Source organism: Amphiprion ocellaris, chromosome 7 (assembly GCF_022539595.1).
Source record: "Amphiprion ocellaris isolate individual 3 ecotype Okinawa chromosome 7, ASM2253959v1, whole genome shotgun sequence".
Lineage (NCBI taxonomy): Eukaryota > Metazoa > Chordata > Actinopteri > Pomacentridae > Amphiprion > Amphiprion ocellaris.
The window spans coordinates 768,909-795,353 of NC_072772.1; the positions used below are offsets into that span (position 1 = coordinate 768,909).

General features: G+C 41.2%; 2 protein-coding genes across 7 annotated transcripts in view; both read right to left on the reverse strand.

The window, feature by feature from the left end:
• Positions 1-4,278, reverse strand: part of rskra (ribosomal protein S6 kinase related a) — a 13,990-nt gene extending 9,712 nt beyond the window's left edge. For all 3 annotated transcript variants that reach the window (XM_055012516.1, XM_055012515.1, XM_055012514.1), the window contains exons 1-4: positions 4,138-4,278; positions 2,230-2,490; positions 2,053-2,136; positions 1,905-1,973 (exon numbers count right to left, since the gene is read on the reverse strand). In XM_055012516.1, the coding sequence (XP_054868491.1) occupies positions 1,905-1,973; positions 2,053-2,136; positions 2,230-2,490; positions 4,138-4,167 (444 nt within the window). In that variant the 5' untranslated portion in view covers positions 4,168-4,278. The remainder of the gene's footprint in view (positions 1-1,904; positions 1,974-2,052; positions 2,137-2,229; positions 2,491-4,137) is intronic.
• Positions 4,279-4,364: 86 nt separating this feature from the next.
• Positions 4,365-26,426, reverse strand: LOC111569725 (bridge-like lipid transfer protein family member 2). 4 transcript variants are annotated; one of them, XM_035948948.2, is made up of 40 exons: positions 26,270-26,426; positions 25,577-25,709; positions 25,305-25,431; positions 23,110-23,159; positions 22,841-22,982; positions 22,639-22,757; positions 22,466-22,526; positions 22,206-22,392; positions 20,792-20,915; positions 20,554-20,678; positions 20,379-20,446; positions 20,163-20,299; positions 19,761-19,915; positions 19,183-19,376; positions 18,644-18,941; positions 17,910-18,115; positions 16,749-17,799; positions 16,461-16,652; positions 15,853-16,055; positions 15,487-15,605; positions 15,176-15,399; positions 14,873-15,063; positions 14,576-14,675; positions 14,256-14,455; positions 13,866-14,163; positions 13,619-13,776; positions 13,254-13,460; positions 12,389-12,488; positions 12,031-12,213; positions 11,794-11,915; positions 11,532-11,687; positions 9,753-9,874; positions 9,486-9,666; positions 9,277-9,363; positions 8,648-8,758; positions 8,428-8,563; positions 7,763-7,887; positions 7,575-7,676; positions 5,769-5,903; positions 4,365-5,553 (listed from the first exon to the last, which is right to left on the reverse strand). In XM_035948948.2, the coding sequence occupies exons 2-40, from the start codon at positions 25,645-25,647 to the stop codon at positions 5,368-5,370; spliced, it is 6,753 nt and encodes a 2,250-aa protein (XP_035804841.2). In that variant the 5' UTR covers positions 25,648-25,709; positions 26,270-26,426; the 3' UTR covers positions 4,365-5,367. The 4 variants fall into 4 exon arrangements, with proteins under 4 accessions (XP_035804841.2, XP_023127802.2, XP_054868486.1 ...); XM_023272034.3 differs by having other exon boundaries at positions 19,761-19,879; positions 26,270-26,425; XM_055012511.1 differs by having other exon boundaries at positions 25,577-25,706; positions 26,270-26,412.
• Positions 26,427-26,445: the final 19 nt, after the last annotated feature.

Below are 26,445 nucleotides of genomic sequence, written 5' to 3' on the forward strand. Positions count from 1 at the left end.
ATATCTCCCACTGCCATGAAATGTGGTCAGGACACAGACAAAATAGTTTCAAGCATGTGCAGATAATTAAATCGTTCCAGCAGAGGCCAAAATCTGTAATTATTGGCAATTGAAAATGGAAAAAAATGGAAAATTTCAAACCACTGGGGCCCCAGAAAATTCCTGTAAGTGTATACATATATGAATTTATCCATATTTTCTACTAAAAATACAATCTTTGGTCATCCTTTTATCAAATCTAATGGCTGTGGAAGTTATGTTTCTGGATATTCTGAACCCTTAAAATGGCTTCACATGTTAGATGTTTTCTGAGGGTAAAATACAAAAATTCCCAGGTCTGAAAAAACACATGAAATTCTCAAAATTCTGCCAAAATATTTTATAGAACTTAGTCCAAATAGCAAATAAGTAAACTGAACAAAATCTGTAACAGCACTACAAAATATTTCTTGAATTCTTGAAGTGACACCGACTGACCCTAAATGATACTAAAGAGTGAGGAATCCTTCACACTATGAGACAAATCTGACTGTAGACCTTAAATATCCTGAACTATTCAATGCAAATAGGTGACAAATTAAGAGAAAAAATGAACCCTGGACCCTACAGTGAGGGGATCTGCTGCTTTTTTTATGCTGCGGCTATGATGTTGGCATCGTCTGGGTTAACCTGTGATGAGTCACTGCAAATCAATACAAAGTTGGTGTGAGTCATCGCTTTCATTCTATGATGGAACATTACCGTCCTGAAGGGAGTAGTTTCATCCAGGATGACACTGTCTCCATCCAGCAACATCACTAAAAAAATGAGGGAATATGTTTTGGCAGAATGGTGTTCATCGCTCTAGCAGAGTTTAGAGATTTGGAGAATCAACGCCAAGGGGGTACTAAAGCCATTCTCTTTTCCCAACATCAGTTTATGTTGTTTTTCCTTTAATTTGTCACCCACCTGCATATATCACCAATCTGTTCATGATTACTGAATCGACAAATGGAGTCAGTAACGGTCTGCTTTTAGGGCTTCACTACAAAATCACAGTGTGTCAGTATGGAGCAAACTGCAGGGAAAAAAGTGCAAACATTTCACCTTTGACCTTTTGTAAACAGTGATTTTCTTTCAAATTTTGAGTAGCTATAGTAAGAACACAATTTGAACCCTAGTTAGCATTTATAAATAGTTTATTAGTTTATTAACAGTCGATAATGTAGCTTTATACATATCTAATCACATTTTAAGTGTTTACCAGTGTCTAAGTATTTGTTGGCAGTTGTAAGTGTATCTAAGGGGGTATTTATATATTTGCATGCATTCCCACAGTAGAAGTTATAATTGCTGGTAAATGCATTAATAAACTGAATAAACAATAATACATCAGCTCACAATCATATTACAATGTGTTTAAAAGTGTGGGTGTTGAGATCTGCTAATATTAACGATAAATGTGATATTTAAGAAATTAAATATTGATATAATGTTGATGATGCACACATGATAATATGATAAAGTATCTGACGAACACGCCCACACAGAACCAACATAATGTACAGCTATGTTTCTAGACTTTCTCTTCACTTTCCTACACTTTTATTTTAAGTGTAATTCACTGGACAACAAAAAAAAACAACACATGATAAACACAATAAATGTTTTCTTTTGAATTTTTCAAATAGATATCATAGTAATAATTCTGCTATCATGAATGCTATTGGCCATTTTAATGATATAGTGAAAATCTCATGTCTTGACAGTAACATTATGATCTAAATCTTTATATGATGCTTAAAAATGTTAATGTTATAGTAGAAATATTTAAGTAGTTTCATTTCTATGTTGTGAAAAGAACACTACAGTAGTCCTTTTTGTATTTACTAGTACTGTTTCTCCTGTTTCTGTGAATATTCTACCTGGATGATGACCTCCTCCTTCGACTGCTCCAGCACTCCCTGCTTCAAGATCTCCGACTTTGGTAGAACCTATGCAACAATGCGGATTAATACGCAACAAATATTTGATGCCCACACTTATAAAAGTAAGATTTACTATTTAACTAACCTTAACTGCGTAGATCTTCTCTTTACAAACATCTTTAACTTTCAGGATTGGTCCAAATGAGCCTTTAGCTATGAACCCCAGGATCTGTGAGCACAAAAGTACAGTTATTTCTTTCCTTCGTACTTCTTTGATTCAGATGAATTGTATTGAAGTGTCTTGTGTTGTGTTCCTCAGCACCTGGAAACGGTCTTGTGCTGGGAATTTACGAAGTGGGAACTCAGGCAGAAATACAGAGATGAAAGCTGGAGGGGTCGTCTTTGGTTCTGATGTTTCAGCGGCATCCTCCAGAGGCAGCAGGAGTTTGGAGTCGGACGGTTTGTCGTTGACTTCAACAGGCTGAGAAAATACAGCCGAGTGTCCGAGTCTGTGAGCGATGGAGACGCCCACGTTGGAGAGGAACCCATGACTGAATCGACACTGAGCAACTGGTCCTTCTCTCTACATTCAGGAAGGAAAAAGAGTAATCAAAGACAAGAAAAGCATTTAGAGAGCGCAGTACTCTGCCAAGGCTGTTCATTCCCTGACCTTGCGCTGAGCTCAGGCGTGTGTTCTGCATGTATACATTATGTACGGATACCGAACCATGTGACCTAAATATGTAGCGGGTGGCGGGAATTGATCGGACCCAGAAACACCCCCACAAAGATTGTCAAACCCAGGCAAATTGGGGGACTTTTCGTATCATGGTCGACATTTTTGCTGTTTTCAGGCCTAAAATCAACACGACCGCCTATAACCAAACACCACATGGCATTTTAGAGAAAGATTTGTCTAAATACTATGTATACAATGGAGTAAAATTGAAATTGAAAGTCATTTATAAAGATATTGTAGTAAACCTGTTGACATGAAAATTAAAAGGTGGTTGGTATTAAAGTCAGACGGTTATTTAGTTGACATTTTAGTGATATCCAGTCATTTCTTTAAATAATAATAAGTGATTATTTCCAAAAAGAAATTATGGAATTTGTAAAGACATGTTCATAATTAACATAAAAACATCATTTTTTTTTTTTTTTAACTTTTAATAAAAAAATGAATACAGATATATCCCATGGACTTCAAAAGTCCCTCAATTCTAGATTGACCCATGTATGGGATGTACAGCTGACCGGCTGCTGCTATTGCATAACCATTACAGTCATCAAAGCTGCTTTCACTGCACTCGGACATTGTAGCTGCATTTACTAAATCTTGGAAATCCTTGGAGGTTCAATGAATAAACTGAGCTATCAGTTCTGGGATGGCCTGTGAGATTTCTGGTGGTCTGTGGCCCTCAGACAGCTTCTTGGAGACGTCTCAGCTTTTTTTCTGAAGGGCTTGGGGAAGTTGGCAGACATTTTTAGGGACTGGGTCATGTTGTCAGACACTCTTTCTCCTATCATCTGTGCCATCATGTCATTTGAATAAACCTGCATTTTAAGGTGGTATTTTATAATGAGCAGTGTTTTAAAGCCACTATCATCATTTCAACAGCCCAGAAACTTTTTATGCGCAATTTGCTAAATTTAAATCCTTTAAGCAACAAGAAAAATGTAATTTTTACTTTTTTCTAAATCAAGACAGTTTGCATGCTGTATTTATATTTTTACTTAGCATAGATTTGTTTCCATCAGATACTAGGAGTCTGAGCTAACCTGCTGCATATTTCTAGTCTAACAAAACTGCATGCAAACATTTGCGCTTCCTTTGTGTAAGGAATCAACATATTTTCCGGTGCAGATCTCTGAAGCTGTTGATCAGCTGCAGCCACAACATGAATAATGGAAGGAGCTTCATGCTGCAGGTCAGGAGGAAGGTCAGTGTCCACTTAACGCTGATCAATAGCTCTATTTCTGACTGATTCAGCTTCGACCATAGACTGTATATACAGTCTATGCTTCCGACGTTGCAACGATACGAGAACGGAAAAAGGCATCCTACGATCAGGAAAACACACTGTGATGGATTTAAACACCGAAAATAGACAATTACCATGTTTAAACTGCTGGCTTTATAATCTACAGAAAGCAACCTTACAATAAATTCTTCAGAAAAAAAGCGCACGGTTTGTTTTGGTGCATTTAACGGCTCAGATCAACTCACCTTACTGCGTCTACTGACCTCTCCGCCCATCACATCCTCACAAATCCGCAGAAAAACAAGCAAAACAGCCACAAATCCAGCACTTCTTCTTCCCTCGTCCGTCCAGAAAGCCTTTCACTCCGGCACCTCGCGTCCACGTGTTCCGTGTTTTCGTGGAAAGCGCTGCAGCCCGAGCTCGATTCCGCTCCAGTTAAATCTGTCAGATCCACGATCGATCACCCAAACACTGAGAGACTACAACACTTTTATTGACAGATAAACGAGAAGCCACAGAGCTGATAGAAATGTGCTGCTCACATATGATCCTCTTCCACTTCAGGGAGACTGGAGCAGCAGAATTAAACCAGGACTACAACAGAAAGCAAATGTGGTTACAAAAATATCAAAATACTTTGCATAAAAAAGTGCTTTAGTGTTAAAATTATTACAAACTCTGCAATTAGCTGCAAATGATTTTTCTTTTTTTGTTGCCACAAAACCATCAAACCAAGTGCCACATTTAACACGTTTTTGCTGCTCTGTTCTTTGATATATTGCACTGAGGTGAGGTCAAACAGCGAGCTGAGTGAAATAGAAAATAGCATCTTCTCTTTTTTAATGGGAAAAGGCCTTCCTGTCAGGGAGACAGTCATGCAGCCATGATCTTTAAGCTTGCTAAAACATATTCTGATGTATTTATTACACAATCTCCTTTTTTTACAGCTGATGGCATCAAAGGTGCTTCCAATTAAATCCTATTTATTCTAGCAGACTTTGTGATATACAGTGTTTTCCCGAGCCAGCAGGAAAAGTTGATCTCAGTCTTAATTTGTAGAAGCACAGGAAGCAGCAACAGCTACAGGTCTTCCTCGCTACATTCAATGCAACCTAAGCGGTCGTTACTCTTGATGCTGCAGTTTACGTAACGCAGACTAACATTTTAATGGCACAAGAATAAACAAGGTAATATATATTTGGTCAAAACGGCACCCTGGCAAACCCTGCAGCTGTCTGAGTTCCTTGCAGGGATTCAAATCTGAGAAAACACCAGGAGTAGTTTTTAAAAACAAGTTCAGCAGGCTCATGTGATATAGTAAGTTACCCACCCCCTTCTACAACTACTGGAAATGCTCCACCGTGTCCCTTTTCCATTGAGATTAACAGTCAGAGTGATATTCTGAACCCCAGCACCATCAGCTTGCTGTGGAGGATCATCCAGTCAGGCTTCTGGCTCCGTGAGTTTTTTTTTCTTCACTTGCGTCGACTAAAGATGCTCTTCTTGCTGGAGCTCTTGTCTGCGGTGCTGAGGCCGATGAGGAGTCGTGCCTTCTCGTCTTCCTCCTGCTGCTGCAGGCTGTTGTCTGACTTCCCTTCAGACGCCTTCCCCCGCAGGTCTGAACCCGAAGCCGGCTTCAGACGCAGTTTCTCCTTTATCATCTGAGCAGGGAGGAGCAAAAAGGACACGCTTCAGAGCAGATTTCTGCACTTTCTGCTCCAAGTTAATGGTAAATAAATTAAAACTCTTAAAGGTGCACAGTTCGCTGTGACTTGCAGTAAAATCTAACAAATTACAGATTTCAAATTGCACAGGAGAGCCTCTTCTGTGGTTTTACGTGAGGACAATTTTTGAAGGAAGGTTGAATTTTGTGTACCTGTGCCACAAGTGCTTTCCGGCTGTCCCTTTTCACAGCCATGGCAAAGTCGAGCCACGTCCACGTGTTGTTGTGATACTCCAGACAAGGCAGGACCAGGTTCAGGTCCTTCCAGTCCACACTGCTCTTCTCTCCCTGAGGAACACGGACATTACACAGTTACAGGAACATCTCACCGGGAACAACAGAGAGCTTTCATTAATAACTGCAATGACTTTTTTGGTGTTTGGCAGAAGACACCAGTTTCAAAGTAAGTAATTTGACAACCTTAGTAGTAAACAATTGAACATTTACACACCTAGCAGATTCAGAGCAGCTACCGAGTCGGAGATGTGTTTCTGATCACCTGATAAATGGACGTCCAATATTCGCTGTCTCTGAGCTCTGCTGTAGAAAACATGCGGCTCTTTAGCTTCTAAATGCTAGCTGCAAACTGTGACTAAGTGTAGTTTGTGAGTTTTTTTTGCTTCTGAAAATGCTGCAGACAACCAAAACATCTACTTAACAAATAGTTTAAAGATTCTTAAAGACTGGAACTTCATAAGTGGTAAGATGTCTGTCAATGTATGCTGAAAAACCTTGCTGTGGATTTTTGGAAGGAAAGCATTGTTGCAAGAAGTTGGTGAAACAAATGAAGCAGCAGGTTTACAGGCTGTTCAGCTGCTTGACAGTGTTGACAATCTCTGTGCATGACCATATAATTCATTAAAGGAACTTGTTTATTAGCTGAACACATCTGTGTGATATACAGAGGGCATGCACACTGGTTTGCACATCATTAAGAAAATATTTCACAAACTGGTCACACAACTGGCATAATGATCAGCTCACTCACTTCTTGCTTTGCACTGCTAGTCCTGTTTGTTTTGCTGCCATAATGCCCCAGTTACTGCAATAAAACTGGATGGCAAAGAACTGATAGAATTAGCCTCTCTCTCATGGCTGCAGTGAAGCATGCCTGTTGCCTTGTGTTTAACACCAGGGACTAAACTGTGTCTACTTTACATGGACTGTATAGAAAAGTTCAGCGTTGCCACTGTGACATCACCCGTTGGTTTTACGGACGACTGTTCTGAAGGCATAAGTTTGGAATTTTGTCGTCGCTGTCTTGATCTTTCAAAACCAAGTGAAACAAGCAAGGTGTGGATCTGACAGAGAATTTGCTTGTTAGGTAACAGCTTGTCAACCACATGGTCTCTCCACCCTAAAACATACCCTCTTTCTTGTCTATTTTACTCTAAAATGACAAATGAACATCATGCTGTGTTGAAGGAGATTTGAAACCTGCAGTTGAGACGATATGCTCACTGAGGTATCAAATTCAGGCATAGGGGTCATTTTTTCATAAACGTCAATACGATCAGACTTATTTTTGACACTAGAGGAGTCGCCCCCTGCTGGCTGTTAGACAGAATGCATCTTTGGCTTCACTTTTTAGACCCAGAAGCTACATCTATCTTTTATATCTATGATATTACAGAGAATTATGGAAACCAAACAAAGCTGTGTTGAATGAGACTGTTGGCCTTATCTTGTATTTCACTGTCATTTGCAAAATATGTTGTTTGTAGATATGAAACGCTCAAATATACGCAACAGAGTGAAAATCAAAACAATGAAAGTGAACAAACAACATGACAAGAAGACATGAAAATGGTGTTTTTCACAATTTAAAATATTTTTACAAATAACTTGAGCTGTTTTGGAAGAAAGATACAAAACAGAATAACCACGCCAAGTGTTATTCCTTTCTAAAACTCATTATCTATCATGATAAACACTGACTGGCAGAGCTCAGCAACCCACCTTATAGCTGACACACAGGGGCACTTGGGGAATCTTGATGTAGATGAAGGAGTTGTTCATGGCTGCTCTCTCTTTCATCTTATCAATGTCATCAACAGGATGCTGAGGGAGCAAATTATGCAACATTGGTTCATTTGGTTCTACAGCAATTATCTGTAAATCTGAGCAAATATAAAAGACATCTCAACCTCTGGAGGTTTCCTGAATGACCTCCTGACCCCGGCGGTGCGGTTCAGTCCTTGGGTGACACCTTTGCTGGGGCCCATAGCACCCATGGTGTCCTCTGACAGCGGCCGAGGCTTGACAGGGATACCTGTGACAAGGACCACATTAGCATCAGTGCTGTGGCCTCTGGGTGACTCTGCACCCAAAACCTTATACTCCCACTGAGTCTAACGCACACACCTGCACACACACCTGCACACACACCTGCACACACACACACACACACACACACACACACACACACACACACACACACACACACGCACACACCTATACACACACACACCTATACACACACACACACACACACACACACACACACACACACACACACACACACACACACACACACCTACACACACACACCACACACACACACACACACACACACACACACACACACACACACACATTTCTCAAGGTCATATCGAAAAGTAGCAGAGCCTCATCATGGCTCAGAGGGATGACATAACACAGAGGCAATTCAACACCACACATGTCTGGTAGAAAAAATGGAAACTATTATTGATGGGTCAGTTGGTATAAATTGCAGGCTGCTGGCCACACAGAGATATGAGGATAAGTGCTACTCATCTTACTTCTGTCATATTAAGGGCTGTTGACATACCAGTAGTAACCAATCTGAACTTGTCTTCTTCATCAGTCACCTCCTCCTCTTCTACGTTTCTGCCTGGGAAGAAAAATCCCATCATCCGCTTGAAGAACTGGTACATCAGCTGGATGGTGAGAGGCACCACATTAACCTGATGATAGAAAGAAATATTAGAGAGATATTCAATATAATACCATCTGCAGGTGTTAAAGTCAGTGCATGTGATATTCCTCACCTCAAAGTGCTCCTTCACAGAGATTCCTCCCACTGGGGGGCGCACTTTGCTGAAGATACGCAAAGCAAACTGCCGTCCTGACTGGCAGGTACTCTGAGGCCGAAGTACGACCTAGAAAAAACGAGGACGTTAACATCACCAACATAAAACTCTACTGAAGAGGACACACACTTTTATATGTAACAGCACGCATTACTGATGCAATGAACGCATGAGGGACAGACGGCACCATGAGGTTCACTCAACTCTTAATGGTCACACACGCATGGATGAATCCTTGACTGTTTCATGCAACACAAAATATGTGAAACTCCAAAGAGCTGATGAATGATCCCATCTGGACAAACAAGATAGAGTCAACATGGACACCACAGTCTTGTCATTCTACCAGCAGTGTACATACCCTCACACGCTGCACAGAGGAAACCAGGCATAAATATGTTAACATGGGTTGTCAGCTTCCCTCAGCATACTTTACAAAAAGACTTGGTTGTAAAGGAGGTTTTAATGGTCAGACTTTGGTTTGGTGTACAATAAAAGCTAAAGCAAACTACAAGGAAACAAAAAAGCCTCCATCAACTTAATGTTTGAAAATCTGAGCAGCGGAACCTGAAAACTGATTTATATACCTTGTATGCTGCATTCGGCAGCAGGTTGTTCATTGTGAACCACCCGAGCTCCAAAAGATGTTCCGCTGTGTCATCAGACTTGTTCAGCTGTGGGGGGAAAGTTTTCCAAAAGAGAATATTATAAAACATCTGCCATACTCTGGAAATGAAGCAAAGATCAAAAGTTCATTAATTTATGGGCTCAGTTTGGGCTACCACCATCTGCTCACCTTACTGTACATGAACCTCTGCAGCTCCAGCTCAGCGATACCGAGCTGTCCGTCCTCTTCGGTCAAACACCAGCGAGCCTGAGCGAAGTAGATCTCCGTTCTCCTCACCACACTCACATCCTCTGGGGGCTTACGCAGCTCCAGCTTGTTTGCCCGTTGCAGCTGGAAATCCTTAAAACATCTGGAAGACAGAGAACACATTTTAATTTTTTTACCCTTGTGCTACATCTTCTCAGTGATGGATGTGAATCTGTGCTGATGTGAGACCTGATGAGGATGTTGAGCTCTTCGCTCTTCATCTGCATGTCGTTCTTCTCCTGGTTCAGCTGGTTCTGCAGCCGTGTGTTGATCTCTGTCAGCTCATCACAGCTCCAGTCTTCAGGCAGTGCCTGCAAGATGACGAAGACAGCAAATGTTTAATGAGTTAATGATTCAAGCATTGGACTCCACCAAATTGTTGAACCTGGTGCAGACACTGACCAAAATGCTTGACAGTGCTCAGTTCATTAAAGGCTCCAGACTATGACCTTTTTTCAGAGTGTGGCAATTGAAACTTCAACTGGTCGCATTCGTGAGAGTGAATGATGATCGCTGAGCTGTACTGGTGTCGCTGTATTACTTTTAGAACTTTGGTGGCTCTGTCAGTCTGTCCCTGCCTGGTGGTAAAACAAGCTTAGTTGATGAGTGTTAAAAAGATAAATCGATCTGTAGCTGATTATTTAAAAGAAAATGAGGCAAGAGGAGGCGGAAATAGAGAGGTCCGACTCAGACACACCTGATGATCAGAGAACAGGTGGAGGCAGGAAGATACTGAACTGGTGAAGGGAAAAAAAAAAAGCAATTCATTCACTTATAATGGCCAACATAGAAATCAGCATTAATCACAGTAATGCTTTTATCTTCGCACCATTACATGAACACCATCTACTGTGGTATTCACGCTTAAAAATGCAGTCTTCTCATGAAATGCGGAGTCCACATACATGTGCTGTTTTTTCCGTTCATAGAAAAAACTGCAAGTAGAAAAAAAAATCACTCAGTTTCACCTAGGACAAATATGACATCAGAATGCCCTAGTTTACTCTTTCCAAGGTCATTTTTGGTCACACACTTGTCTGAGCACACCGCAGCCACCCAGCTGCAGCTACAGCAGCCTGCCATGTGGGGCATTTAGGGAACGTCGCTAAATGTGACGTTTATCAATACGCAGATATTCAGCAAGTGATGTGTTTTGCCTGTGACAAGGTAGGAGATGCAACCAGTTGAGAAAGTTGGTTGCAGTGGTGCTACTGGTGAAACAGTTAGTCTGGAGCCCTGCCATTTGAAGATTCAGGTGTGTTATGCTAGTAGCGTCCATTGAGGATTTGAAAGCTCACTTCTTTCTAACTCCACACACCCAGAATTTCCTCATTTTCATGCATGTGGACCCAACCAGAACTGACTACTTTTTCCACATGTGCAGTAGTTCTGGTGTATTATACTATGATGTATAACATTGAATGAGTTTCCCTTAAGGTGCATGATTTAACAACCCAAGTGTACTGTTTGACTTAAACGGGATCTTTCCTATATCTAAGGCCTTTCATGGCCTCTTTCCCAGCTATAGCCCTGATCTCTTAGTACTGTACTCACCAGTATGTACTTTAAGATCCTTGGGCACAGATCTTTTGTCTTTAACAAGGGCCCAAATGAAACTTAAGGACACACTTTTATCAGAAAGCCTGTCATTTATTTCTTTACATTTTTTTTTACTTCAAACACTGTATTGGTTTTTATATACCAAATTGTGTTTTTATCTGACCTTGCCTTGTTTTATTTCTGCTGCCTTCATATGTAACCTGGATTTTGAGAATATTTGAGATGCTGACATCAAGTGGGCTAATTATGAATTGATAGATGGGTCCATTTGTTCTGTTCTTTCACTCATTCAATGCCAGTTTTGTACTCTAAATGTCACTTCAGGGATCAAGCTTCTTCTCCTACTTAATTCATTCATGTCTACATATTTTTGAAAAAAATGATCGATTTCACATTTGTGTGGCTCACCCTGATGTTGGAGTAAATCTGTTTCTCGAGGCATCTGATCTGAGCAAGATGCTGCCTGACCGCCTCCTGCAGATGCAAGATGCTGCTGCGCTGCTCCTCAGGGTTACTGGAAATTTCCAGTTGGAAACGTACTCGCTGCTTCTTCTCACTGTGCTCCTGGAAACACCGGAGGATAAAGATATAGAGTGAGCAAAGACGAAACATTAGGACATGGAAATGTTTTCTAAACGGGAACCATTAGCCTGCTGATGCTCCAGTCTACCTTGCGTCTGGGCTCCACATGTAATAGCAGGTTGTTGACGATGTCCAGGATCATTGCATACTGAACAGGGTTAGTGGATATCTCAAGGTCGTGGTGAATGAGAGTGAAGGTGTCCACAGCCCCTGGAAAAATAACACTCTGTAAGGTCCACTGTACAGCCACTCTGTGGAGATTTGAAAGATTTCTTTGTTGTGAAACTTTCACCACAGATATGGTCCTGTGGGTGATCAGACTGACCAGCCTGTTTTTTCAGCAGGTCCTCTTTCTCGTGGTTGTTCCTCAGCTCTGGTGGTTTGATCTGTGTGGCCAGTTCTGGGTTGATGTCATGACTGTAACTGATGTAATGCATCCGGCAGCTACAGCGTGAGATGATTCGCTGAACCTGCTGAGCCTCATTCACCTGTGCAGGCTGGTTCCAGTCTATGGTTAATAAAAAGAAAAATCAACAGTAGATCAGAATCACTTCACAGGTGTACTTTAAAACATAAATACGGAAAGCCATTTGACGATATATACAGTGCACACAATCCCTAGAGCATTCAGGCAGGTAGGAGAAGGCCAACATTAGGTGAGGGAGAACAATCTTGTGTCGTACCTGTGGTGGTGCTAACCATCCCTCCCACTGCCTGACCACTCTCCATCAGCTCCAGCACTGAGTCCAGGTTACGCTGTCTGTGCTCCTCAATGTTTTTCACCTAAACACAACCCAATGGAAAGTAAAGAGAAAAAAAACTGAGCTCATGATGGTGACTAGTTGAAAAACTACAACATGTTATACAAAGGCTTCAGCTTACAGTCATTTTCATTTTTGCATTTAAACTGCCAATTTTTTTTTCAAAATAATCCTTTTGTCTATGAAATGTCAAGAATGCCTATTACAACTTCTTAGATTTCAACATGACTTTTCCAGATGTCTTGCTCTGTTCAGTCAAAAGTGCAAAATTTGAAGATATCCAGTTTAGAAGCTGAGAATGTGTAGCCTTTTTTATGCTATTTGTGCTTAAAACAATTGATCAATTATCAAAATGATCATTTAAGTGATTGCTTCATTTTCTTATTATATAATGTTACAATAATACAATTTAACAGATATGCTTGCAATCTGAAATGGAGGCATATTATAGTTACAGTCTAGCTGTAGATGATCTCACTGTACAGTTGTTGCTTTTACTAATTGTTGTTGGAGCTTTGACCTTTTCAGTGAATCTACCCAGTAAATCTTGATATTAATTTCTAATGAATTAAAACATTCTGAGCTGTATTTAATAAAATTTGAAAGGAAATTTAATACCACTTTAGTTGTACCACACAAACAAATATGGAAAGGAAAATGCATACCGTACATACACAGTGTCAAAACACAGGTGGATGACTGTGTTAATTTGCATATATTTAAAGGTGTGTTATGCTGAAACCAAGCCTTTAATATGCACTAACAACTAAGTGAGAGTTGAACCTACCTCCAGCCACAACTGCCTGTCCTCTTGCTCAGACGGATTGGGCTCCATGGTGGCAAAGTACTGCATACCATCCAGAAGACAGGTCCAGGTGGTCTTCTGCTTCAGGGTGTCGTTGTACCAGGAAGGGTGATGTTCACACTGCAGCAGTTGAGCCTTTGCTGCAGACACCAGCACACAGCCTGCCGTCTCTGTGCCACGTAACATCATCTGGTTAGAGAAGAAAAAGAGAAATGAAAACACTGGGACACTCAGTTAATCGATCTGCATTTAAGATGGGTTTGAGAGAAACATTTTGGGTTCATTCACAGAATTAGTTTTTACATGAACTTAAAAGGTTGCTGTATGAGAAATTACCAAATTCTTACCTGACAGTTGACCAGCTCAATAAACCAGTTGCGGTTATATACATCATCGGTCTGACAGGCTGCGATGCCACACAGCTGGTCACTCACACCTGAGTCCTCTTCTGAAAACACCACAAACTTGTCTGTTTCCTCAATCAGCTTCTGCAGCATCGATGTCCCTACAGAACAAAGTCGAAATGCAGAGAAGATTATTAGTGGATCTAAAAACGGAGCCGTTGTCTTTTTCTTAGTCAAGCAACTTCCTCACCTTCGTTTTGAGTTTTTTCTAATCGGCTGACAGTGGGTGTAACCGGCGTGGTGGGAGCTGTGGTAGGAGAATAGTTAGAAGGAGAGCGTTTGAGCTTCTTAGTCTGCAGCTGTGTGTCGATCCTCAGACCCTTCAAAGCTTCAGTGGAGAGATTTCTCTTCAGTACAGACGCCTTTTTGTAACCGTCATACAGCCCAAAGGCTATGTTCCTGTTTGTGGTGGTCCAGGAGGCACGCAGGTCCACCAGACGCAGTTTGTGAGTGTAAGAGGCATTAGTCTCATCCTTCGGGTTCACCTCCTGTCAGAAACATTGAAAGACATCTTATTTGTTCATGTAGCCACAGGGAAAAAGCATATTTAAACTCCAGCCTTCAGGATCTGGTCTTCTACCTCCTCCATGCGGTTGCTCTGTCGCTGGTAGCTGAGGGACGACAGGCTGAGCAGGTGAGTCTTCTTCACCTGAGCGTTGATCTGGTGGTCAGCTGTCTCATCCCAGGTGGAGGCCATCAGGTGAACTGTCACCTGAGAGAGCTCGCTGACCATCTGAGTCACATTCCATTCAGAGATCAACCTCCTCATCACAGTACCAGCTGAGGAAACATAAACACACACATGCTTCAACACCACAAACTATGTGAAGCATTTCATGTGGTGTTGGGAGCGTGTAAGTAGGAATAAACTGCTTTGACTGAGTCATATCATGCTTTTACCCTGTGGAATAAGTCTCTGTGCTCCTCGAGTGAAAACATGGCCTTTGTTGCACTCCACTTGGATACCTCTCTGCTGGGCAAAAGACGCCCAGTAATGCACCTAAAGATAAACAATACATAGAAATGCACACCAATGATAGATTTTTTAAAAAGCACAGGAAACAGTAGTGAAATAACCACTAGAATTCAATGCACATACTGTACTGTGTAAAAATAGGGATTTCCTGGTAAAAACATGGAACAGATTTTCAGTGGACGAGTGCTGGAGGGCTGGTAAAAAAAACCCAAAACACTTACTTGTAGTTGTGGGAAGGCAGCTGTGTAGGACATCTGTTTGTAGTGCTGACCAAGCTTCTTGCGAACTGGCCTGAGGCTGTGGAAGAGCTTCCCTCTGCAGATTGGTCGAGATACACTTGTCCAGGTGGCCCAGAAGTTCTGCATCCAGCGCAATGTGCTGCTGTACAGCAGGATTCTGGGCTGGAGGAGTTCTACAACGAAAAAAATGCATGTAACTCCACAGCAAAACACATTCATAGTACTAATTTTCAAGAGTGAGAGTTTACCTTAGTTACATGGAAAATCCGATAGAGCTGCACGTACCTGTGCCATAATGGTGGTTAAGGTCCATGGTGATGGAGAGGTTGAGGTTCTCAGAGCGGAAGGCTCTATAGGAGTCATGAGGTTGTCCTGAGGTCACATCTGCAGTGTTCTCTGCACAGCAGAGCATTACAGCATGGTGGTCATGGGGGTTACCATGGCAAAGCCACTGGAGGTCAAGGGTCATACACAGGTTGGGTAGGTGCAGAAAACAGATATCATCATACCTGGTATAGAAAGAGGAATGTTTATTACCGAATGGTTCTGTACAAATACTGCTTCCTGCTAATTTTACCTTTAGTGGCTTCACTTACTTCGATGCTGTCCTGACATTTACATCCAAATCCCCTTTAAAAACAAACTGCCCAGGGTTCCAGTCAAAGTTGAGCTTAGTCCATTCCCAGTGCAAGTTTTCTGTAGTATTATAGGGGTCCTGTAAGAATGCAGGCTTAAATTAATCAAGAATCTGTTCAATTTTTTAAATTTAACATCCCATAGTTCTGCTAATGACTAAAATGACCAAACAAATAATAATAAAACAAAAACACAAACGTGTGCATCGCCTGAAACATACAAAATAAATTGAAAAGATAAGGAAACATAACTTTTGTGAACCTCTTCCTGCACAGATATACTGGAAATTCACAGCAACTGAATTAATAAGGTGTACTGTGTTTTACCTCTGTAGCTAGCTGATGCAGATTGGCCTGATCAATGTCCATGACCCAGCGCCCATGCAGAAGGAGACGACTTTTGTCCCACCAGGCCAGAGGAGGTGAGGGATCAACTGTGGGTTTGGTAAGCAGGTCAACTGACTGTCCAATCAACGTCCAGGCGGGGTCCCAACACGGCCCCCACACAATAGTGTACAGAGAAATGGTGGCTGTAGAAAAAGAATTGAACAGTTCCAAATTGTTTCTTTTTAAATGAGTGAAGCTCACATTGCGGAATATTAAGGCTACAAAAGTGTGACGAGAATACTGATCATTACCTTTTTTTGTTCGAATAGTTATTATGATTCAGTGGTATGACTATTATTAGCTAAACATTATATAGTCTCCAATTTTGCTTCAACAGTGGCTACACATATTTTTAAAACATCTAATTCATGCTTTAATAATACAGGGTTCCTCTCTTCTCTTCTGCTTTTTATCTTCTGTTTTAGTCACAAATGCTTAAACACTCAATTCAAAGGTAGTGACTGAGGCTGTGGAACTTTCAGGAGAACTGATAATGAAACACTAACTTTCACATATGCAGACGGGACTACATTGTACCCATAACTTACATTTGAAATCATAGTAGAACTTGAGTGGTGGCATATTCCTGTGGACTGTTACATCTCCCCACGGTGGACCAAGTGGGACCATCTCTTTGCGATGAGCTCTTGCGTGGCCGTCCTGCTCTGTCCCAATCAGACGCCCCGACAGCTCCCAGTCCCGGATCTCAAACAGATAGCGAGGGTAGTCCCGAATTCTCACTGGCACAAAGCAATAAAACAGTAAATCACCGCTGTTTTCAAACTAAACTGTATGACCTTTCATAAAATGTGTTTTTCCATTTTAGCTTTACTTGCCCAGAAAAGCAGCTAGTTTAAATTTGACTGCTCGGCACCACTGGACCACCAGAGGGAGTCCATCTCTGGGAAAGGGGCTGATACCGTCGATGTCCCTCAGCTGCTCTCTCACCCTCTCTGGCCCATGAAGAGACTGATCAGCCAAGACTACTAGCTCCAAGTCCGACACCGTCCAGGTCAGCAGAGATTTCCTCATAGGTGTGTTCGAATAGAGGCGTCGTGAGCGCTGGATGTAGATCTCAATGTGCTTTTTCTCCAGTGAACTATATAGCTCTTCTATCTTTCTGGCAGGCAGAAGTTCTCCATGCTGCTTGCGCAGATCGGCCACCTTCTTATCCAGCAGCTGCAGACGTTTTGCACTTTCTTTGCTCTCATCCTTCATCAGCTCATAATTGTCTCGCAGCTTGATTTCAAAGACGTCATCCAGGAAGACAAACGAGAACTGGCTGATTTTGAACACAAGATCAGGAGGCAGACGCTGGGTGGTTGAGGCCTGGTGTGAGGAGCGATGGAGACTCTTCAGCCACTTCTGTACACTGATGGCCATGTCAAAGGTGTTTGAGAAGTTGTATTGGTAGGGGAACTCGACTGCCATGGAAGGGCAGGTGAGCACCCAGACTCGGTTGTGAGGAGTGGTGAGGAAGGGGAAAGTGTGTCTGTGCAGCTGCATCTCAGTCAGCTCAGCGTGCGTCTCCACATCCAGGCCATTAAAGGAGACGATGTTGTTGCCATCAAAGTTGAAGATCAGTGAAGGGGAGCGTATGTGCATGGAACCCGCATGCTTTGAGACCGAGAGGGAATCGGTGTGCAGCAGAATATAGTTTTGCTCACTTACATGTGCTGTTAAATGAGTGCAGCCCAGTTCAACGTGGACACACAGAACTCTACTCTGACCTGACACAGCTTCACTGTCTGTAGGTGTGGCTGGTTTGTCTTCACCTTCCTCTCCTCTAAGCATGCACCAACAGGCCTGAGCTTCAGTCATGTGTTGATATAGGACCATGTGTTCTGGTGGCATCCATTCTAAACTGAGCTCCTCTTCACATTGAACCTGATAAAAGACATCAATAAAACTATTAACCCTAAAAATATTCTGGTACATCTACTATATCAACACAGAAATTAATTCAGCACAGAGTAATTAACCGAAGATCTGATTACCTGTAAGGTGTGGGTGGTGATATGGTAGCAGACAGTTATTGTGGTGAGCTTGATCACAGGGTTGAGGGTTTGGGAGGCAGGGCAACATGTTTCCATGTTCTCTGTGAGAGTCTTAACCACAGACAAGCTCACCCCCTGCAGAGACACCCTGGAGCTCTCAGCAGAGCTAATTACTCTGAGGGTGTCCATCCGCAAAGACATGGCTCCTACAGACAACACAAGTAGATGAAAGACAATAATTAAAGGTGATGACAGACTGCCAGACTTTGTTTATGTTGTGCTCTATAATGCAAGAAGGGCTTTTGTAAGAAAAAATCTGGCTAATTACTTATGAAAAAAAATAACAAATGCAACAAAGAAGCTTATGAATCTTATTACTGTTTTTGCACTGCATTGATTTAAAAGTCTAAAACCCAAAGACATGCAGTTAATTGCCACATAAGAACAAACTCTATCCTTTGTAGTACTCAGAACTATACAATGGGTCATTTACTCAAAAACATCTGTAAGTATTCATGATTTATTAATGTAGCTCTTGCACTTTCAGTCAATTGTAATATATTCAGTTCAACACACCCCATATTTCAGCTTTACAGTCCAATCGGTCTAAAAGAAAGCTTGAGAACAATGTAAATGAAAACAGTAGATTGACGATCTGTCGTTTCAGTCAAGTGACTTTGTGCTACACCGTACATATGTCCCAAATACAACATTTTCTCTAAGAGAGTTCTTACCTGCCACACTAGAGACCGTGAACACATTAACATCCTCCAGACCACAGTTAAGTTCAAAAAGCAGGTGGAGTTGAGAGGAGGGGGTGGGTTGAACAGTATCATCGCTCGAGGGAGAAACTGCAGCCACATCCGACAGCTGTGTCTCTGTGTCATGAGTAACACACATGAGGGATAGCAGGCGAGACAGACACAGTGCACAGGTCTCAGACAGCTCCACTTGAAGGCCTTTCAGACTGGATTCCACACTCAGATTTGGAGACTCGCTACTCGACTCCACATGTGGTCGATTCAAACTCCCCTAGAGGAAGAAGAGATTAAAAATACATGAAAAATTCTATAACTATCAATCTTACTAAGCGTATAACATACTTCAAACAGCATTTTCTGAGGGAACATTATTGATCTGATTTGAGGATTTCCAAATCAAAAAAAAAAATCAAAGAACTAATGGTGTAACTACGTAGATATATGTGAATTATAATACGGAATAACATGATTAAACTTATTTCTAAACATTTCCTTGTAGTATCTGCACCTACCTGAAGACTGAGGGAGTCTAGAATTAGTGCCTCTCCCCACACATGTTTACCAGGAGGGTGGGGCGCCTGTTGGATGTGAGACCCCTGACCCACTCTCCACCAGAAGTTGTCCAGAGACAATGAGGCACGCTGTTGCACATTCTGCCACTCTGCACTTTCGCTGTCAACTTTGATGTCAAGAAGATGTTGCAGTTCTGCAGACACAAAGGACATGCAGTCATTTCACTGCATCATTTTGAGGTGATTGAAGTGATTTAAGTTTCTCTGAAAACAAAGCTGTGAAGAGTAGTAGAACAAGTTAAGTTAATGCTTAACAAAGGGCAGCCAGAGGAAAGATGCTATCTAATCCAGTTTGGCATGTTAGAAATAGACTGACCAAATAGTTGCATACCATTAAGATTTATTGAAAGAAAATGTGCTTTAAGAATAGCACCTTGATGTAAAGTAATTACATTAAGTGCTACTGCTTCTCACAGAGTGTAGAAGCTACACTCAGCGTCCTCATTTTGCAGCACAGCAACAACATTTTGTGACTTTCACCTGCCTTTCTTGGCAGAATGCATGTGTGCAGCACGTACCTGCATTAACAGAGAGGAAGCCGAGAGCAAAAGGTGTGGTGTCTCCCAGCTGAACAGACACACTGACATTGGACACAGAGGAGGTGATCATCACAGGAGCATCCAGGTGAGGAAGACGCCTGAGGAAAAGGAGGGTGGGCAAATAATCTAATGGACTGCACAACACAATAAGGTCATGGAAGCACAATACGGAATGAGTGATGCACAAACACAAACATGAATAAGGAAGAGAAGATAGCAAAAGGTGTTAGTAAAGTGTTGTCACTGCAGTGGAAAGAAAGACAAATTCCAATAATGCAAGTAATCATCAGAAGAGGTCACAGAGAATATGTTTTCATTATCATTTTAGAAATAATTGCAATCCAGCAATCTAAATCTCTGACTTTTACTTTTACAACTTGCCTTTTTCTATGTCCTCCCCTCCCCCGGAAAAGCTGTTCCCATGGAAACAGATTCAGCCAATGGGAGAACTCTTGGTGACGGTAGTGAATGATGCAAGTGTTGATTATGAATGACCCTGAGATGTCGATTGATGTAACCTAAATTTACAGAAATAAAGTCAAAATGATGAGTAATACACTTATAAGAAAGTTTGTGACCATTCATCATCTTCCTCACCTGCAGGGATGTCTTCAGAGTGTTCACACAAAGGATTCTTTGCCTACTTTGAGAAAGGAGAAGTCCATCTGCCAATAAAAAAAACAAAAAAAAAAAAACAAGAACGTGTTATTTATAGTTTTTTCCTCCATCCAACTGTCTCTGCACTGCGTCTGGCGCCCAGCTGTCCACTAACCCTCGAGAAGGAGCTCCAGGCTGCTCTGGGGAAAGCTCAGCTCAGGAGTGAAGCTTGTAAGAGGAAGCTGCTCATCGTCACGTCCATAGCAGAGCTTCAAAGACTTCAGAGTCCAGTTCAGATGTCTGCACATACAGAAAAAGGGCCATAAAATTAATTAATGATTTAATAGAGTATCAAGTAATGCATAACAATTACTTGCAGAATATATACAGCTGAGTGTAAAATGTTGACTCACCGTTTCTGGCTGTGCATGGACAGGGTTACATTTGTGTTATCAAATTCCACATTGACCTTGTGGGGAATCAGCTGATGAAAGTGTTCCACAGCCTCAGTCTTGATGAATTCGTTGTTTTCACACTCTGACAGGAGACAACATTACTATTAGTATCACATTGTTATGCACAGAATTTACAAATCTATCAAGTCACAGACTACTTAGCTGCCATTTGAGCTAAATGATCAGTTAAATAGTTGTAAAACAAGAGACAAGCCCACACACTTCTCTCTACATGCCATAAATGCAATCACATTTGGATTTGATAAGCAGTTTTGTCATTGTGCGTATGCCACCTGATATGAGCCAATTGTAGCTTGGAATATTCTGCAATATGCATATTATCTGGGATTACACTCAACTTCGTAGCTGTTTGCCCAGAGAGAAGGCGTGTGTTAAATGCTGCAACTGACTGCGCCCAGAAATTTAAACCCTCGCAGGAATTCTGGTCAAAAGTTAAGTCACTAATAGTGTCACATTATTTTTGTCTGGTGTTCTGAAAATATGCTTCCCATGGAAATGCGTACGCAAACTTTTGTGTCATTTCCTCTTTTTCTTCTTGTTAGTGTGTATTCATAATGGCAGAACTGCCAGCCTTCAGCCTGACTGTGTTACTGGTGTTCTACTTTTAGCAATAAATCATCTTTAAATTCAGTAAAAGACCTATAGATATATAAAGAACTCATAAAAAGTGCAAAAACACATTTTTAATTGTATGTTATTTTAAATATTTAACACAATTTTCCATATTTTCTCTTATTTTTCCCCTTATAAATGTATAACTCAAATATGGCTAAATCTGACAGTGGAGGCTAAACTTTATTTATTTATTATTGGAGATATTTCAAACACTCCCAGAGGTCTGTAAAGCGCTGTGATATGACCTTGTCTGCATTTTCTAGTTGGGTTAGCAGAACAGCTAAAAATATCACAGATGATGGAAAACATCCGGGCATTTTAGGATCAGATGTAAAGCCAGTGGAAAACAGCTACTAGTGCAACTAGGAGTGATGTTCTTGTGGGTTTGCTACAGAGAAGCCTGATGATTTCTATTCATCTGACACTTCAACAAAGTGGACATTTTTGCCGGGATTATTGTACAAGACTTTCAAATTAATATCCTGTGATGGTAAAATATGACACGACAAAACATGAATATAAAAAATGATTGATTGAAAAAATAGGTTGGTCTTAAAAATAAAGGCATGGCTTTGGTTCTACATTGCAATCAGGGGCAAAGAGAAAGTAAATTTAACTTGATAGATAGCTTGAAATAACAATCAGTAGCTATGGCCAACCAGTGTTTGCTCACATTGGGAGATAAACACTATGACTGATGATCATTTTGCCATTTCAGAGGTTAAACTTTGCTCACCAGAGGCATTGTGATCTTGCTCTTTGTGGGAGACGGGGGGCAGTAGGAGTTCACTGAGGAACAGCCCTTCATGGAGCTCTGCCATCAGTGTCCTCACACTAAGGGACAAACAGCCTGGCTTCATCTCTGGTAGGCTCACATCTCCAGACAGCAGCAGGCTGAGGGCCACTTCCGCCAAACATATGTCCTGCAACGGAAAGCACGTCAGTCACACACATTTAATCACTAATGTCTATTTTAGTGGCAGTAATTGAACTCACCAACTGACTGCTTTTAAGCACTTTGCTGCTTAGTTTGCTGACTGAGAAATCCCAAGCCAGCCTGAAAAAAAATCATGTAACAACAGGAAACATATTTAACAATTACAATTAAATTAATAGTTCAATCGGATCAGAGTTGGACAGAAACAACAAACAGAAATAGATGTAGTTACCTTTTACTCTGGTGGTCAAGCAACAAGGTGATACCTGTGAGAGTCATGTGCCATAGAGACTCCGACAGCGCTAGGTTCAGCACCATCACGTTGATCGAGCTGATATGAAATGACAGCAGCTGAAAACACAACACAGAAAGTGAGATATTGCCAACAAACAAATCAGTACAGAGAGACGTGTTGACATTGTGAGACTTCATACTTGTGACAGAAATCGTAGCGTTGTAGGGCTGACTGAAATCCTCCCTGACTTCTTCCCATGGCTCCTCTTCACCAAAGGTCTGAGTGGTGCCTGCAAGTCAAACCTAACTCTGGTTTCCCCAACACACAATGCCAGATATCTCCTGAAACACAAACATGAAGTCAACATAAACAAACATCTCACAATTAAAAAAATAAATTAAAATTATAGTAGTTTAACTTCTAGAAATTACTGTGACTTTGCACCTGACAAAATATACAACAACTTACGGTAAATCTTGGTTTAGAAGTTTACTTGAAATCCATATTCTGTCAATTTCCTGTCAAAAAGAGAGTTAATGTTACAATACAGTAAGGCAAATAGGGCTGCAAGATACTGAAAAAAACTGACATTGCAATATTGTGAGGTTTTGCAAAAATATATAACGATATGAAAACAAAACAAATTTCAACTCTGATTTAAATGGCCAAACAAATAGGTTGTGTTGTTTTGTGCAGTGACACTGCTGACAGAGTGCCTGTTTTTAGTCAGCATCGTTCTTTTCTGGCCAACATATTTCAATACAACTGACTATCGCTGCACAATTATGGTCAAAATGATAATCATGATTGTACTGATCAATATTCAGATTATGATTGGCCTATTCATCACTATTATTCACTGATTTTAGTTGTCAAAATATTTTAATTGCACTTTCTCATTTAAATAAAGAGAGCACTGCTTTAACTTTCATGTTGTCCTACATTCTTGCAATGCACAAATCTTTGCATCAAAATATGACTTAAAATAATCTTCACCCAAATCAAATCCATTTCCTCAAGTCTCTCCACTCAGACAGGTGTGTGACTAAAAGATGTTAGATTTATCCAAGTTTAGACCAACTGATTTCATTGCATGGGCTGTTATAGATAGATAGATAGATAGATAGATAGATAGATAGATAGATAGATAGATAGATAGATAGATAGATAGATAGATAGATAGATAGATAGATAGATAGATACTAGGGGTGGGACGAGACAATTTCCACGAGACATCTCACGAGATTGAGTTCACGAGATCGAGACGAGACGAGATTTTAACTACCGTTTTTAATAATACATGAAACCTATTTTTCACAATATATTTTCTTTTTATTAAGCAGACTGCAACGTCATTAACAAATTTAACTCTAAATATCAGCTCTTAACAAACAGGAGTGTAATTCTCTCTGCAATAAAATAGTTTTTTAGCTGAGAAGGTTAACAAACTAAAAGTGCTTTCTTTTTAAAGTGCAAAACAAAATGTGCAAACATTTGTGGATAACTCAAAAAAAATAAATAAATACTGTTGTTGTTTCGAGGTTGTTTTTGGTGGCGTGGTCAGGTTCAGGCTTTTGTGGTAGTTCTGTAAATGTCTTTGCATACAGCTCGTGTTAGCTCCTGTATATGGCAACATCTTTTTGCAGTGTTTACAAACGGTTTGTGTCTTGTTTGCGGATATTCTACCATCTTTTTCTTCCACCGGAAAACCAAAGTGTTGCCACACTGGAGATTTAAAAGTTGGGGATGGATCCTGGATTTCTCCTTCGTACTCCATTGCATTTCTGGCGGTTCTCTGTCTCGACTGCAGCACGTCTGTGCACACACCGGTACACACGTATCAAAACAACCCGCGCACTCATTGCGCACTGTTGCCCCTCAGTGGTGGGGGGTGTCATTGCATAACTCAGCAGTAGTATATTGAACAGGCCAAGTTAAAATAAATACTGAAGGACTGTTACTTAAACTACAATCTCGTGGAAGGCGTGCACGGGAATTCTCGTGACATTTTGATCTCGCGAGATCTCGTGCCACGAGATCTCGTCCCATCCCTAATAGATACTTTATTAATCCCAAGGGAAATTCAAGTTATTTGCAGACCTCTTTAAACGGTATTTTTGCAGTCAGTCTTGCTAATCTAATAGTGGAAAGCCACAATCATGATCCCTGATTAATATTTCTTTAATTGAGCAGCCCTAAAGCTGATTTTGTGTTTCTTTTTTTCAAGTAAATATTTCTTTTCATTGTTTCTCTCATGTTCCTCACCTGGCCAACAAACTGTGTCTTTTAAATAAAGTTTTAAAAAAAAGAAAACTGTATCTAAGAAGCCTAACATCAGAGTACATTATATCAGACGGACTTCTCTTGTAGATTAGTCATGGAAAATGAGAACCATTGAGTTTTCCTTTTCTAACCAGCGGCAAAAATAGTTGCAGGCTGTTATTTTGCCTTACTTCACGTCGCACTTCCTGTGATGTGGCTATTGCATATGTATGCAACGCAACGTCGAAATGTGCAGCCCTACCAAACAGCAAATTTGACATATTGTGGGAAAGTGAACAAACAACATAAAATATGCTCTGGCGACACATGTACCCCTCACATGGGAGTGGCAGCTCTGCATGAACTCGCCACACTAATGTCATGTAAACACTGAGTCTTACCAGAGTGTGCTGGGGGTGAAACTGGATACTAACTCCTTGGACAGAAAACAGCCCTACTGATTTGATCTTGAGATCAGCGTTCAGTGCGGTCTGGAAGAATCGCACAGCCAGGGTGCATATGAGCCACCTAGAAGCACAAGATAAACACAGATTCTGTGTTTAAAAACAAGGCAAATGAAGGAAACATGTGGGTGACATCTTGTAAACAGTGTCTGCAGTTGTTGGCAATCACAGCTACAGTGTAGAAGCTATGCAAGCCAGTATTTTCTCACCTGAAAACGACACATAGCAACAAAATCCCAAGCAGAAAAAGGAGAAGGAAGGATATCAGCAGCAGAGACATGGTGTCCCAAGTTGTTCACACCCAGATCTTGTTCATGGGTCTGGCTGCTCCTTTATCTGCTGCTGTCAAAGAGGAACAGATGCACTTCAGCACTTTACAGTCAGGTGCTTCAGGAGAGGTGACACTGACCGGCTGCTGGCTAACACCGGTCAGTTTAGTTCCCTGTGTCTATCTGAAGCAACGTTTTCTATGTAAATTAGTATCCGTTAGTTGTGTGCTAACAGCTAGCTCCCCGGAGGTAACACTGCTAATTAACTACAGTAGTGTAGTCACAGACCGGATAGCGCGGAGCTAAACTTTATCACTTGGCTATCCGTGTGTGAAAACCTTTACCGAAACTTGCTCCCCCGGCTAAACAGCCACCGGTGGGAAAACAGCCACTCATTACCGAGGTGTAGCAGTCCAGAGAAACCAAACATGAAATAGTTAAAGATGTTTGCCGCCGCGTCATCCCAAAAAAAAAAATAAATAAATAAATAAAAAAATCAGAAGCAAATCTGGGCTAGCTTTAGCATGCTAACGCTACAGCTAACCTAGCAAGTTAGCTCTGTTTTAGTTTAAAGTGACTGCTGTAGTTTTCTTCGCTCTACGCAGGATCCGATTAATTATCAAACTGTCTTACCCTGACATGTTCGGAGCACCGGCTGGAGACCACACAGCACACCGGGACAGACAACGGCTCGGTCTGACAGTTGGCTCCGCTCAGGCAGAGCCAACACTCGGGCTCACGGTGCAGCGGAGTCTGGAGTGGGAGGGGAGCTGGGAGTCCTCCAGAAACACCTTTAAAACAAATATTAA